This window comes from Lichenostomus cassidix, chromosome 2, assembly GCF_008360975.1.
Source record: "Lichenostomus cassidix isolate B80296 chromosome 2, HeHo_3.0, whole genome shotgun sequence".
Classification (NCBI taxonomy): Eukaryota; Metazoa; Chordata; class Aves; order Passeriformes; family Meliphagidae; genus Lichenostomus; species Lichenostomus cassidix.
In genome coordinates this window covers 56,680,322-56,693,530 of record NC_139482.1, presented here as the reverse complement: position 1 = coordinate 56,693,530, position 13,209 = coordinate 56,680,322, and the positions used below count along the sequence as shown (strand labels likewise).

The window sequence follows — 13,209 nt, the reverse complement described above, 5'->3', positions numbered from 1 at the left end:
AGTCTCATAATCCCAAAATTAGATGCAATAGTTAACAAAAAAGCATATTGCAGTGTATTCTTTTGTGGCACTGTGGCAATAGCAGTATGTGACAGCAGCATTATAGGCAGAACTAGAGGGTTTTTTTTTCAAAAACAACACATCCAAGTTCTTGATGAGGCACCAAGTACAATTTTGAGTGGTATGATATTTAACTCCTGTCACAAGAGTAGCCCTCCACAGCCACTGACTGATTTGTACTCCCAGACAGGCAGAAGTGCTCACAGACAGGTATTTTCTTAAAAATTTTCTAATTCACTACACTTTTGCCAACTTCTTCAGAGCTAGGAGGCAAAACAAGTAACATCAGAATGTTTATTCAGGCAGATATTACTTTATTTATGAAAGGAAGCAGGATTCATCTAAATAAACATATATATGCATTTACATATGTACAAATGTATTTATATTTACATGTATTTCTATGTCTCTGTATGTAGATTTTGTATAGCTTTATACACACACACACATGTATGTAGGTATGTATATCTCTATATGTGTATATTGATATAATACAAATTGTCATAAATATATGACAATAGCTGCCAGGGCGGGCGGGCAGCACTGAGCTGCCAGCCATCCGCCGATGCCGGATGCACCCAGAGGGCCGGCGGGCCCCGGGCACCTGGCAGGGGGTGCGCGGGGCGCTTTGCAGGGGCGGCGAGTCCCTGTGCTGCTCCCGGGTCACGGAGCCCCGGTGGGGATGTGTCCGGCTTTCCAAACGATCGGCGCGCAGGCCCCTCTCAATCCCCAGCTCCGGCGAGATTAGATCGGATTTGGGAAAAGAATCGCCCTTCCATTACCTGCCTCCTGCTTTCTTTCTGGCCCCTCTGCTGCACTTCTCTTCCAGACCCCTGGCTCGGATTATTTTTTTTTTCCTTGCGCTCTTTCATTTCTTAATGTTGCCCACCTCACGGGAGCTCACGGAGCTTTCCTTTGTAGCTCCCGCTCCTCCAAACAGCGTTATCTGAGGGCAGACCCGCCTGTTGATTATCCCCGACTCCCCTTCTCTGAGCTTCCACCCACCCTTTGCCCACACCCTTCCCTCTGTTTGATTCCAAACCTTTGGATGGTGTTTTGGTGTCATTAGGAGATTAACATCCCTGGAGCACCAGGGGAGGAGGAGTGGGAGGAGGAGGAGGAGGGTGGACGGGAAAGCGAGACTGCAGGCAGGAAGGTTGGCACATTAACACGAGTGAGCCTCTCCTCCCGCCGTCCCAGCCACCCCCAGCTCCTGGGTAGCAGCGGAGGGGGCGTTTGCCGGCGCGGCGGGTTGCGGAAGGCGGCTGGCGGGTGCGCCCGGGACCCGCGCCCGCGGAGCGGCGGGGCTGCCGGCGGGAGAGCGGCCGCGGCTCCTGCTTGCAGCATACCCTCTTTTATGAGCAGCGAGGCAGCAGAGCGGCAGCAGGGGACACCTGGAGGAGCATTTCTTCCCCGGGGTTTATGAATGGCACTGACATGGAGGAAATACCGTTTCAGAAAGTCAAGACCAAGAGGAAGAAGTGCTGCCACTGCTGCTGCTCCCCACCGGCTGCCGCGGCGTCGGGAGCGGGAGCCGGGTTGGGGGACCCCCCTCCCTTGCTGCTGCTGGATGCCATCGCCTGCGAGGACGAGTTTGACTGCAAGGAGCTGGAGGCTCTCTTCCAGAGCTACAACCTGAAGCTGGAGCAGACGTCCACCCTCAAGGCGCTGGCTGTCCTCATCGTGCTCACCGCCAGCCTAGCCCTGGTAGAGCTGCTCTCCGGCCCCAGCCTCACCATCTCCAAAGGCTCGCACCCGGTGCACTGCATCATCTTCCTCTCCCTCTTCATCGTCACCAATGTCAAGTACCTGCAGGTCACCCAGCTGCAGCAGATCGTCAAGCTCACCTTGCTCTTCAGCTTCACCTTCTCCTTTCTCTGCTGCCCATTCTCTCTCGGCGCCTACGGCATGGAGCCTCCCAGCGCCCCCGAGCAGGGCATGTGGCAGCTCATGCTGGTAACCTTCGTCTCCTACTCGCTGCTTCCTGTCCGGACTCTGCTGGCCATCGTCTTCGGGCTGGTGGTGTCCGTCTCCCACCTCATCGTCACCGCCACCTCCGTCAGTGCCAAGAGGCAGCGGCTCTGGAGGACGGTGAGAGAGGCAGGGCTGGGCCGGGCCGGGCACTGCAGCACCGCACAACCGCGCGATGCCGGCTCGCCGCGGGGAGGGAGAGCGGAGAGGAGCGGAGCGGCCCCCGGCAGCGGCGGAGGCTGCGCGCCTCCCTCGCAGCCAACCCGGGCGGCAGCTGAGGGGTGCCCGGGGTGTCTCGGACGGGGAAGGGGCGAGCGCGCACCTGTGCCTCAGGCGACTGTGTCTGTAGTTCCCGAAAGTTTCCGGGATGCAGGGGGGAATAGGGCGGCTCTGGGGAGACGGAAGCTCTCGGCTTTGTCTCTCCAAGGGAAACCGTGGAGAGAGCAGGGAAGCTAGCGCTTCCGTGCCCCACGCATGGGGCAAGTTCAGAGCACCGCATGCATAGCTAGTGCAATACAGCCAGCATCACTAACACCACTTGGCTCTGTACAAGAATAAGCTGCGTGTGGTAATAACACCACCGAGCTGGTTTGCATCCTCGCTGTCTGTCTCAGCCGTGGATACTTCGTGCCTACACACAGCCCATCTGCGGGGTTGCTCTGAGGAAACGATTTGAAACAGGTTGGACACTCAAAGAGGGAACCCCTTCCTAGCAAACAGAGCATTCCCCCTTCAGCTTCCCCAGGGCAGCTGCTGCCCTCTTTCCACAGACATTACCTGCTATGGCAATAAACTTCCTAGCGGTTCCCTTTCCCTCTGAATTAATCCAGCAAAACCTCCCTCTGAAGCAAGCATCTTTGGAAACGTGCTGCTGCACTCTCCCCTCCTCCCCCAAGGAGCTATTTATATCCCTGCAGGGCGTTCTCCGGCTCTCCTGGCCTGATGGGCCGCACTGGCAGGGGGAGGAGGATGAGGAGATGTGAGTATAGAAAATGTGTGGGCTGGCAGTCGGGGTTTGCCACTGTAGGCTGTGTTATGTGGTGCCTCTGAACCACTGGGAAAGAGAAATTGAAAAGTCTTTGTGTCCTTCCTTTCATGCATTTATTATGCCTGTCCTCAAGGGAAACACACAGATTATGTGGTCCAGATTGGTGTTAAACAACAATTTAATGCATAATTGAAGTACTTAGTGCAATACTTCTGCAAAATCTGCAAAATCCTGATATTATTCTCCATGACTGTGTAAGGCTGTGTTGTGATGCTAGGACATACACAGTTGACATGGGCATAAACATAGCATAAGCAGGCTTGTGCACTTTTGTGCCCAGAGCTGTCAATTCCTGGATGCTTCTTCCATGCTCACACAGACACACATATCCCAGTGTGACATACATGCACAGAATAGAGACACACAGGGACAATCCCTGAGTGGGGTTACTGAGACAAACAGGATTATTCATGGCTTCATGCTGCTGAGCTGGTGGACAAAATAAATTGTATATTTTGAAGGGGAAGAGAGAGATAAGCTGAGCTTTATGATTTACCCAGATAATCTGATAGTCTATTTTTAAATGTGATTTAGAATTTCCATGAGAGGGAGAGCTGATGAAATGCAGGAGCACTGAGAGGAGCCTTCCTTAAAACTATGCAAAAAGGATACTAAAAATGCTAGAATATTCTTTTTGAATAGGGCTGAAGATAGCTCTTTTTACTGGAGTATCAATTAGTCCTTATGGGAGTCCATGCTATCCTGGCTCCCCTGACACACTGGCAGACTTTCCTTGATGCCAAGCAGCAGCTCAATGTGGCAACTGCTCTTCTAGATGAATAACATGAAGAAGATGACAATAACGTCTGCTCACCAAATTATATAACCAAGGTCGTGAATGTGAAACATTTTGAAGAGAAAAAATCTGCTAGCTCTCTCCCTTAACTAGTGTATCGCAGTTATTCAACACACAGTAAGGTGGCTTGAAAATACATGGAAATAGTTGACTAAGGTCTGATGTAACATATGTATGCTTCTTCTTCATCACCCTCTCCCCCCACCAGAGAAATTTCAGTGGTTTGCATGAAGTCACCAGAGCAGTATGCTTTGCTGATAACAGGAGGCAGAAACCAGCTCAGAGTCAAGAAAAATAACTGGTCTGTGAACTTGTGTCACACAGAAATGCACATTGATTTGTGGCATATTTGCAAGGAATAAGCCTTCTGACTTGAAGACTATCTCTGTGTATGGAAGGGACTTTTCCCTTACAAAGAAGTTTTTCCAAAGAACAGCTTCGCAGTGATTGGAAATTTAAAGGTATGTAAAGGCCACATAATCTGAATTTTATTTGCTTGGCTTGAGAGTAGCTGAGCCTTTTTTGTAAAGACTAGACTGGACCCTTCCTTGTGATTGGGATCTGCTTCCCAGACACTGGATGTTACCATGATGGCCCCAGTGCTTGTAGACACAGCACATGGTGTGTCAGGGAAGCAGGACTGCTCTATGCAGAGCTGCAATAGCATGAAAGGCACTATTCTACCTCCCAACCTCTTGCTCCCTAGCTTCAAGCAAGTGGATGAATTTAAATTTTTAAATAGAAATCTAAAGTATCCGGAAATGCCAAAACACCCGCACCAATCAGAGTGTTCTGTTAAAGAACTCTGATTTTTGTGTGACTCAGGCAGGGAACCAACTTCAGAACCAATTTTATTTTTGTTTAGCCTGAGCTTTAAGGGACTGCACATCTAGTAACTTCCCTTGAAGTTAAACTGGAAGGTTTTCATCAAGACCAAGCAGTTCATGTTGTTTGAAGTTCAACCATTAAAAAACAGGCATAGCTAAATTGAGGGATTTTTTCTGAGGTGAGCTTTTGGATGCACATCTTCTATTTCACACAGTCTGAGGAGTCCCCATTTGCAGATCTTTGAATGCCAAAAGCCTCACTAACTTCAGTAGTGGCAAACCAGAACCTGTGGTGGCCCCACGGCATGCTTAAGACTTGCATTCTTCTAAATGTACAAATTCTCTACATAGTGAAACCAATGCTCTTTGTGGCAGAAGTTTGTCATGACGTCTATTGAGTAAAGCACATTTAATTTGGAAGTGAAAGTTTTCCAGCAGCTCAGTGTTGTCTGTGGAGATCGTGCCATGCCATGCCATGCCATGCCATGCCATGCCATGCCATGCCATGCCATGCCATGCCATGCCATGCCATGTCAGAGGTGAGACGTAGGTATGTGTAAAGGTGAGAGGAAAGCAAGTACAAGGAGGTAATGAGAGTCAGGGGAGTAATGTGACAGAACTTGAGCTTCATCTTTCCACTCAATAGCTGGGCTTTTTTATGAAGTGAAAGATTCCAATCTACTAATATGTCCTGCTAATTTCTTAATAGAAGTATAGTAATAGAAAATATACATAAAAATAAGTGGAATATCAAAGTATGCAAAGTACTTGTGGGCAACCTTGATCCCATTTGGGATCATGTCAAAAGACATGCTGACTTTACGGCTGATTTTGCATGTCTTATCTGACACTGTGATAAGGATGTAGATGGTGTATATAACTATTACCATATTGATCATGTTAATTGGGCTCTTCCTTTCGTTCAGAATCATGGAACAAAATGCTCCTGCCATATAAGGGGACAACGTATCCACAGATGGCTGAACTTACAAATGAAGTTTTGAGAGCTTGGACTCTTTTCTTTTTTTTTCCTTTTTTTTTCCCCTCTGCAAATCCCAGATATACTTTAGATGTTTCAGAGCCATTAGAGAAATACAGAACACTGCCCCAAGGAGCTTAGTATAATTTTTGTTGTGATGCAGTGAGAGGGTGTTATAGACATGAGAACCAGATTGGCTAAGGAAGGCAAAGGCTGCTCCCAGAAATTACTCAGTGATGGCATGCGCAGTTTCATGTCTTACTGTTAAATAGCACTTTTTGTCCCTCAAAATATTTTTGTCCGCTTTAAAAAAATGCATGGTTATTTGCAGAAAATTCGAAACCAAATCATGCACCAACAAAGTGCCCTCACTTTTCACAAAAGTCTTTGTGAAAGAGCAAATCTTTCATGAAAAACCAAATTACAACCTGGGTAACAAAAAGCAGAAGAAAGAAGTGTGCTATCATAAACTAGTGCAACATTTTTATTCAGAAATTTTTATTCAAAAAAACCCCAAACTAACCTAAACCTACATTTGGGGTTTTTTTTGGTTGCATTTAAAACTGATTTTATGCATATATTTATTTATTTTTATGACAGCACTTTTATTGATTCAGCAAGTACAAAAAATTGTAGTTGGCATTAGATAGACCATGTAAAGGATAATGTAGGGGAAATTGGTAGAATTTATTTTAAATAATTTATTACTTAAAAGTTTATTTTATATTAACTCTTTTCAGGTTAGTGTGATAGTGTTATAGAATATCACAAGGAATTATCATGCCAAAGTTAATCTTTTTTCTGCTCCTGTTTAAAATGTAATTAATGAACACGTCACTGACAGAACTGTTAATCTCCATGCCTTTGTCTCTCACATAGAAGGCAGAGTGTAGTAGCCAAACTAAAGAGGTTTTAAATCTAAGACGGCTCAGCTCCATTATCATTATTATTTGGTGGAAAGCTCAGGTTTTCTCCTTCATGCATATAAAATACTGGTGAGGGACTGTACTAGTTCATTCTTTGTGATACTTTCCAAATATTAGTATCAAGAATATCTCTAGTATTGCAAACACATCTATGCACTAATGATCTGTTTGAATTCACTATTTTCCTGCCTTTCCAAAGATGGGGAACACTGGTTTTGGAGTTTCTCAATATCTGTGTGTAACTCTAATTTTCATTTCATATTTAGTCCACACTAAAATACGGGTAAGAATTTGGGGCGGTTTTTTTTGGTTTTTTTTTTTTTTTTTTCCTTTCTAGTCAAAGTGGTATCTTAATCTGTGGCATTGGCTTTGCCAAGTATTGACCTGTAGTCCTTTTATCTAGGGGTTGAAATATAGGATTTTCTATGGAATGTAGAGTTCAGGGTCTTTTTCCACATAGAGATTAGTATGCTCTTGGCTTCCTGAGAAGCTAGACTTTCAGCCCAGCACAAGCCTGACATGGGTCAGTCTGGAGACCTTGCAAAATCAGTGCATAGCTTATGGCTTTCTATATAGCAGTGGCAATACAGTAACAGCAATGTGTGGTTTAGACTGTCTCCACATGTCCTGCTACTGCTTTTATTTTAATGCTATCAGAGTGAGGCAAAGGGTGTTTTCATTTCAAATGATATTGTCTATACTCTGGCTTATAGCAAAACATTGCATGTAATATTAGTAATTAGGGACGTGATTTATTTAATTTATGTACTTACTGTGTGGTAAAGTGAGTGTGTAAATCAAATAAATTTAAACTCTCTACTTTTCATGTGTATTTGTGCAGCTCTGAGCTCAAGAGCTTCTAATGTGGGTTTAAATATTTTTGATATTTCTATGGAATAAGTTATCAAGGGTTTATATTCTTTTCTTCCTTAACTTCTTTCTTTGTGAGCATGTAATTTTGGATATATTCAGAGCTAAACTCCTATGAGAAAACGTTGATTATAGGGAGTAGTTGTTCTTGATATGTTCTGCCATTTCTTCTTCTGGATTCAAGATTCTAAATATTTTCCTCATCTTGTTTCCCTCTGTTATTAAAATAGTGCAGTGCTTTGCTGGACAGAACCAGTGTAATACAATAACTAGGTAGTGCAGATTTCAATTTATTTTCATCTACTTTAAGCACAGCCCTGAATGTGTGTTTGTCTATAGATGGGCCTTACTAACTAGAGCAGAAGTGTTCTTTCTGGCATCTTATCTCATTCTGTCAGTTTAGATGCAGTGCATTTCTGCTATTGCTATTCCAGACAACATCAGCTAGCGTATAATAATGTTTTCTGTCTATCCTGGTAAGTTATTGTCTTTAACTTTCTCAGATTCAAAAGGCCATATACTCCTGCCTTCACGTCTCTTTTCTGTGCTACTATAAAGTGGTACAAACATAACTAAAATTTGGTGGCATGTATGGAAAGCCAGAGATGAGACAGAAAAGCATTGTTTCTTGTTGCCTGTATGCTCTTGGTGGTGGTAAGAGGGGATAATTGTTAAAAAATCTATTATGATTTTGGGAAAGAAAAGCATGGCTTCACACAGACTTCATGTTCTCATTAATTCATAACGTTATAAGAAAATTTCATCTAGGACTTGAAATGTTCGTGGTTTATAACAGGAAGAAGGCAGGCTGTATTAACTCCTATAAGACCCTTGCTGTTGGGAAGGTGAGGAAACAGTGCAAGCAAAAGAGACTGGTTCAAGCTTTGGAGCTGAGCTTTGTCTTTGGCTTGTTATGATGGATGGGTCTGGGAGACTGAGTAGAATGTAATCCATAGGTGTTTTATTCAAAATATCAGAATTATGTGATTTTCTTTCTTACTTTCTTCCTCTGGGAGGCTTTTCATGGAAGAAATTTGCTTTGCTTCAAATTTTTAAGATACATACCTAGAGGAATTTGAGGAAACAACATAGTTACTATTTTGTCCAGCTGTTTCTATTCTGCAACCGTTTACATGTGAGCTGATTCCTGAAAGAAATAAATTCACCAAGTTCATCAAGAAAAGCTCTTTTCTTTCAGATATTTGTTCTGGAGCAAGATATTAATTACTGGGTTCAGTAACAAAGGGCTGTGCATCCTCCTGTACATCTTCTTAGAAGTAAACATAATTACTTTTTTACAGTAGTTAGCATGTAAAATTAAGGAGGCCTTAGCAGTTGTGGGGTTTTTTCGTCGGTTGCTCATTCATACATTACAATGTAACAGAGAAATGTTTGTCAATTTCCATGAATCTGCTTGTGATTATCTCTTAGAAGATGAAAGTAATTATCCACCCACAGAAAATCAGAAAATGAAATAACACTAATAAGCATTGTTTTAAGAGAGGTACTTAAAATATATCCTTAATTTGAACTATTATCAGGCTGAAAAAGAATATTGTCCTTGGACAGAACTTGTGAAATTTGTTCACAAGAAGTTGAAAAGAGTGTATGCCTTCTACCTAAGGAGTTTCTTTCTTTCTCTACAGTTTGACATAATCTGTATAAAATACAATGTAGCGAAATGAAGTTTGAGGTAAATTGATCAGTGTTCATCCGAAAGTGAAAGATGTTGGCCTGAGCTTCATTTCACTTTTAGATGCCAAAAACCATCTCACAGGGCTTTGGAGAAATTTACATGATGTGCCAAAAATTCTTCTTGACTGTAATAATTTCTTCCCAGGATGTTTTAACTAAACAAGCACACCATTTAATGTGAACTATATTGAAGTCAGTATCTGCTTGTTTATGAAATGGCATGGAAGTAGTAGTGGAAAGTTATGGCCAAACAGGCAAGAGACAGAAGCTGTACCAGGATCAAATTTCCACTCTTGCAGGTTTTCTCTGGAGCCTGCTCTGCAGAATCCTGGTCACTGCTGTCATGGCTGCTTCTCTCATAGGATATTACGGATCCCAGAGCTGTGGTGCTATGCTCTGGGAAGTGAGCATGACCCGACATGGATGTCCTGTGTGACTCCTGTTACTGCACCCCTGCAAGCTGTTGTGCTGATGTCTCTGCTGAGCCAAGCTGGTTTAGTGTAAATCAGCTATCACTGCAGGGTCTGTGGGAGTTGAAGAAGCCTAGTTTTAAATTCATGCTTGGATGAGCTATGATGAGTGCTCTATCTGTCATTCATATATGGTTTGAAATACAAGGAATAATGATGCTTTTCAAAACAGAGAAACAAACATTATCTCCATGTTCAGTATGTGAGTTTCCTCTTCCCACTGTGACAGCGGTGAATGATAGCTGCTTGAGTTTCCCCAGATGGAAAGATTACAGCAGCTTATTTGGCTTTCTCCATGCAGCTCTCTCTATTTTAGGCAGCAGTTGATTGAGGAGATTGCAGCTCAGTTATTTGCCTCATCTGTTAGTCAAAATAAACTGCTTTATCGATAGTTCATTTCTTCTTGCTTGCACTGTTAAAAAGATTAATCTGATTTTTGCCTTTGAAAAGACCACAGCCTGAAGAGGGGATTCCTATTCCAAACTGTGCTTCACAATACCAATTGATGTTAACACAATGGCTGAAATGGCTTTGGTAGGAGAGTAGTGTGATTTACTACCTGAGAGTGCATACTCTTCTTATGATAGCTTCTGGAATATCCATCACTGAAAAGGATGTTGATCTTTAAGAGGAAAGAGTGGGCTTCATTTGCTGAATTTTCTTAGCTTGCCCATGGGCTATGAAAAATGTGCTTGTCTTACTCTTGAGTCTTAGGAGAATACTCTGAAAAGTTGAGTTGGTATTTTACAGTTAGGATGAACAGAAGTACTGAAATGGGCAGTATCCACTTGCAAAGCTATTAATTATTCTCTATCCTTAACTAATATTTTTGTAGCAGTGCTGGTGTATGTAAAAATTGAAATATTTTTTAATATTTAGAGGATGTAATAATTTTAATTTTTTTTGCTTGCTTGCTTTTTCTTTTCCTGCTACTGCTTTTGTGCAACCAATCCCTGCCAGGTTTTTACTGATTACTGTAGTTCTTGGTGCAGTACCTTCTACTGAATTGCCCCCCAAAAGAAGCATCAACCAGATACAAAAGAGAGAACATTCTTCTGGAATGGAGATGACTACAGAAAGGAGGATGATCTTTCCCAATTCCCCTAAGAGTACACAATATTCAGCCCCAACACTTTGTCTGTCTTGTCCATTCATGGGTCTGCAGTCATGCACCTTTGTTCCAAATCTCTTCGCCATCACTTGCAAAAGTCTCATTTCTTCAACACAATTGTATACTGAAAATCTCAGCTTAGATGCTGATCATAAAGATTTTTCATTCTCTTGGGAAAAAAATATAATACCTAAGCTAGGGAGAAATTGTCTTTCCTACAAAATGTCTTAGATGCCCCTGAAGTTGTCTTTGAAGTTTACTAAGAGTTTCTGGTCCTCTATAAAGGTAAGGATTTGACAATAAATAAACCATTATCTAACATTCTCAAAGAAATTCTCTTCACAGGGATTTATCAGCTATCTCAGCTCTTTTTCCCTTGTGTAAGACAGTTGCTGCCATTCCACTCATAAAAATAGAAAAAACTGAAAAATCAAAGATTTACAGCTAATATGTACAGCTGAAAACCTTTTTCTGAAGTTGTAATTAAAAAAATGTATTTCTAAAGCTGATATACTGCTGAGTTACAGGGATCTTACTGTGCACAATCCTAAATGGAGATAGCCGTATTCTATGGTAGAAGCCTTGGAAAAGAGATTTTTTTCTTCCTTATTGCAGCTAAGGGGTTCAAGAGTGGAGGTGTATGAGAGAAAGATCTTTTCTTCTTTAGAGCCATATTTCAAATTTAGGTTTGTAAAGTTCAAGTTTCTTGATTATCTGAAGATATTTTTATGATCTACCAAAATGTTTAGGAAAGACTGATGCCACTAGTCCAGTTTCTGATATGAGAATGTGAGTTATTTATATTTCACTGTTGGTAACTCAGCAAGCCTGGCAAACTTAAAGTTGATTTCTTGGTCTCTGGGTAAACATGAGTGTTGTTTTGCTAAGATTGCTTGTGAGGTAATATGTATGTCTGCAGCAGTGCAGAACCTGAAGGCAGCTTATGTCTTATGTGGATTTGTAATGAAAGTTCACAGGGCTGCTGCACTGATGGTGTTAGAATGTAAAAAAACAGAAAGTGAGGCAATCCTACTTCCAGGGCATTACAGAGTCTGCTGCTGCATTTGACTTCTAACATGTTGGGTAAATACCGTTATTCTTAGACTAGCAAAAGTCACATCGACCCTAAATCAGTCCCAGGGAAGACCCAAGGGCTTTGACTTGTTAGCAAATGCCAGCAGTGCAAAATATAAACTTTGAGCTAGCTCTGTGTAACATAGCAATAAATGCAGAGTATTTTGAGGGTGGGGGGTTTTTCTTCAAGGAATGCTTAAGCTATCTGGAAACTACTAGGTACAGTAATTCAAAAGATGGCATGAAGCAGACTGTATTGGACTAGATGAAAAAGAGAAAACCATTAGGGGTCAGATTGCTAATCCTCAGAAATATTTCTGTCTCTAACATCTGAAAATTTCAGTTGTTTTCAGAGTTTAGTTAAACTATCTCCAGTTGAAAACCTTTACAGACCAGTGTAGATGTCAAAGGTCTACGGGTGGCCTGGACATGATACTATATCACTGTGTCATATAGCTGTTGCAATGTAAACAATAACTGTGGATGTTGATTGCTATTATCAGTCTGAGCAGTTTCCGGGTAAATGTTGGGGAGTTTCATGTGACAAAGGAGTACCATCAGAAAAATAGGATCTAGTTAGCTTTCTCAGTCTTTGTCCAGCAGGTAGAATGCTTCATTTCTTACACCTCTCCTGTCCTCTCTAAATGAGTGAATTTCTAGTCCAGTACACAAAGAACAGAGGAAATTCTTTTCAAGACAAAATTACTGACATGTAAACGACTACTAGATTTCTATTTAACAATTAGTAAACAGCAAAGGCTTTGTTCCACTACCCATTTTAAGGATTAATTTAGTCCTTGGACACATTGGAATGTCAGTGTTAGTCAAACATAATGCCGAAGACAAGAAACAAACTGCATTTTGTACCAGGCTGTTGATGCTTTTGGAGTCTGAAGGACATTGTTCCAGTATGGGGTGCTCCATGTACAAACTGCGTCAGTTTTACAGTGTGTGCAAGCTGAATAGGAGCTCCAGGTACTACATTTTCTCCTCTGACTCAAGAAAACTGCAGAACAATTCTTTATATTCAGAAGAGGAGAGACATGGTGACAGACTTCGGTGCACTCACATACTGTACTGTGGAGTCACTCCTATTCTAGGTCTGCTGTGCCTGTGCGTTTCCTAAGGGTGTGTAGCACTCTGCACTGTCACACCTAAGGCATACTTTTCGGAATCTGTCTGTCAAGATTTGTCATGTAAGTTTACAAACTCTGTCACATAGCCAGGTTCATTTTGTCAATATAGCCTTGTAGGTGGTAATCTCATCACTGTGTGGATCATAAAGTGGCATTAAAGTGCTAACGCACAGATCAAAGGAGAGGTCATGAAGCCTGGTGCTAACTGGTGATATCATCACATCTGCTGTTTATGTCCTGAATAGC

At 42.3% G+C, this 13,209-nt stretch overlaps 1 protein-coding gene and 1 long non-coding RNA gene across 3 annotated transcripts in view; one reads left to right on the top strand and one right to left on the bottom strand.

Moving 5' to 3' along the window:
- Positions 1 to 499: 499 nt before the first annotated feature.
- Positions 500 to 2,925, bottom strand: LOC146441416 (uncharacterized). The gene is made up of 2 exons (XR_014849895.1): positions 2,809 to 2,925; positions 500 to 2,690 (listed from the first exon to the last, which is right to left on the bottom strand). It is a non-coding gene; the product is annotated as an uncharacterized LOC146441416 (long non-coding RNA).
- ADCY1 (adenylate cyclase 1) overlaps positions 1,128 to 13,209 on the top strand; it is a 170,259-nt gene continuing 158,177 nt past the window's right edge. The window contains exon 1 of one of the 2 annotated variants that reach the window (XM_085051674.1): positions 1,128 to 2,151. In XM_085051674.1, coding sequence (XP_084907800.1) covers positions 1,483 to 2,151 — 669 coding nt within the window. In that variant the 5' untranslated portion in view covers positions 1,128 to 1,482. The remainder of the gene's footprint in view (positions 2,152 to 13,209) is intronic. The other variant, XM_085051677.1, reaches the window with a different exon arrangement.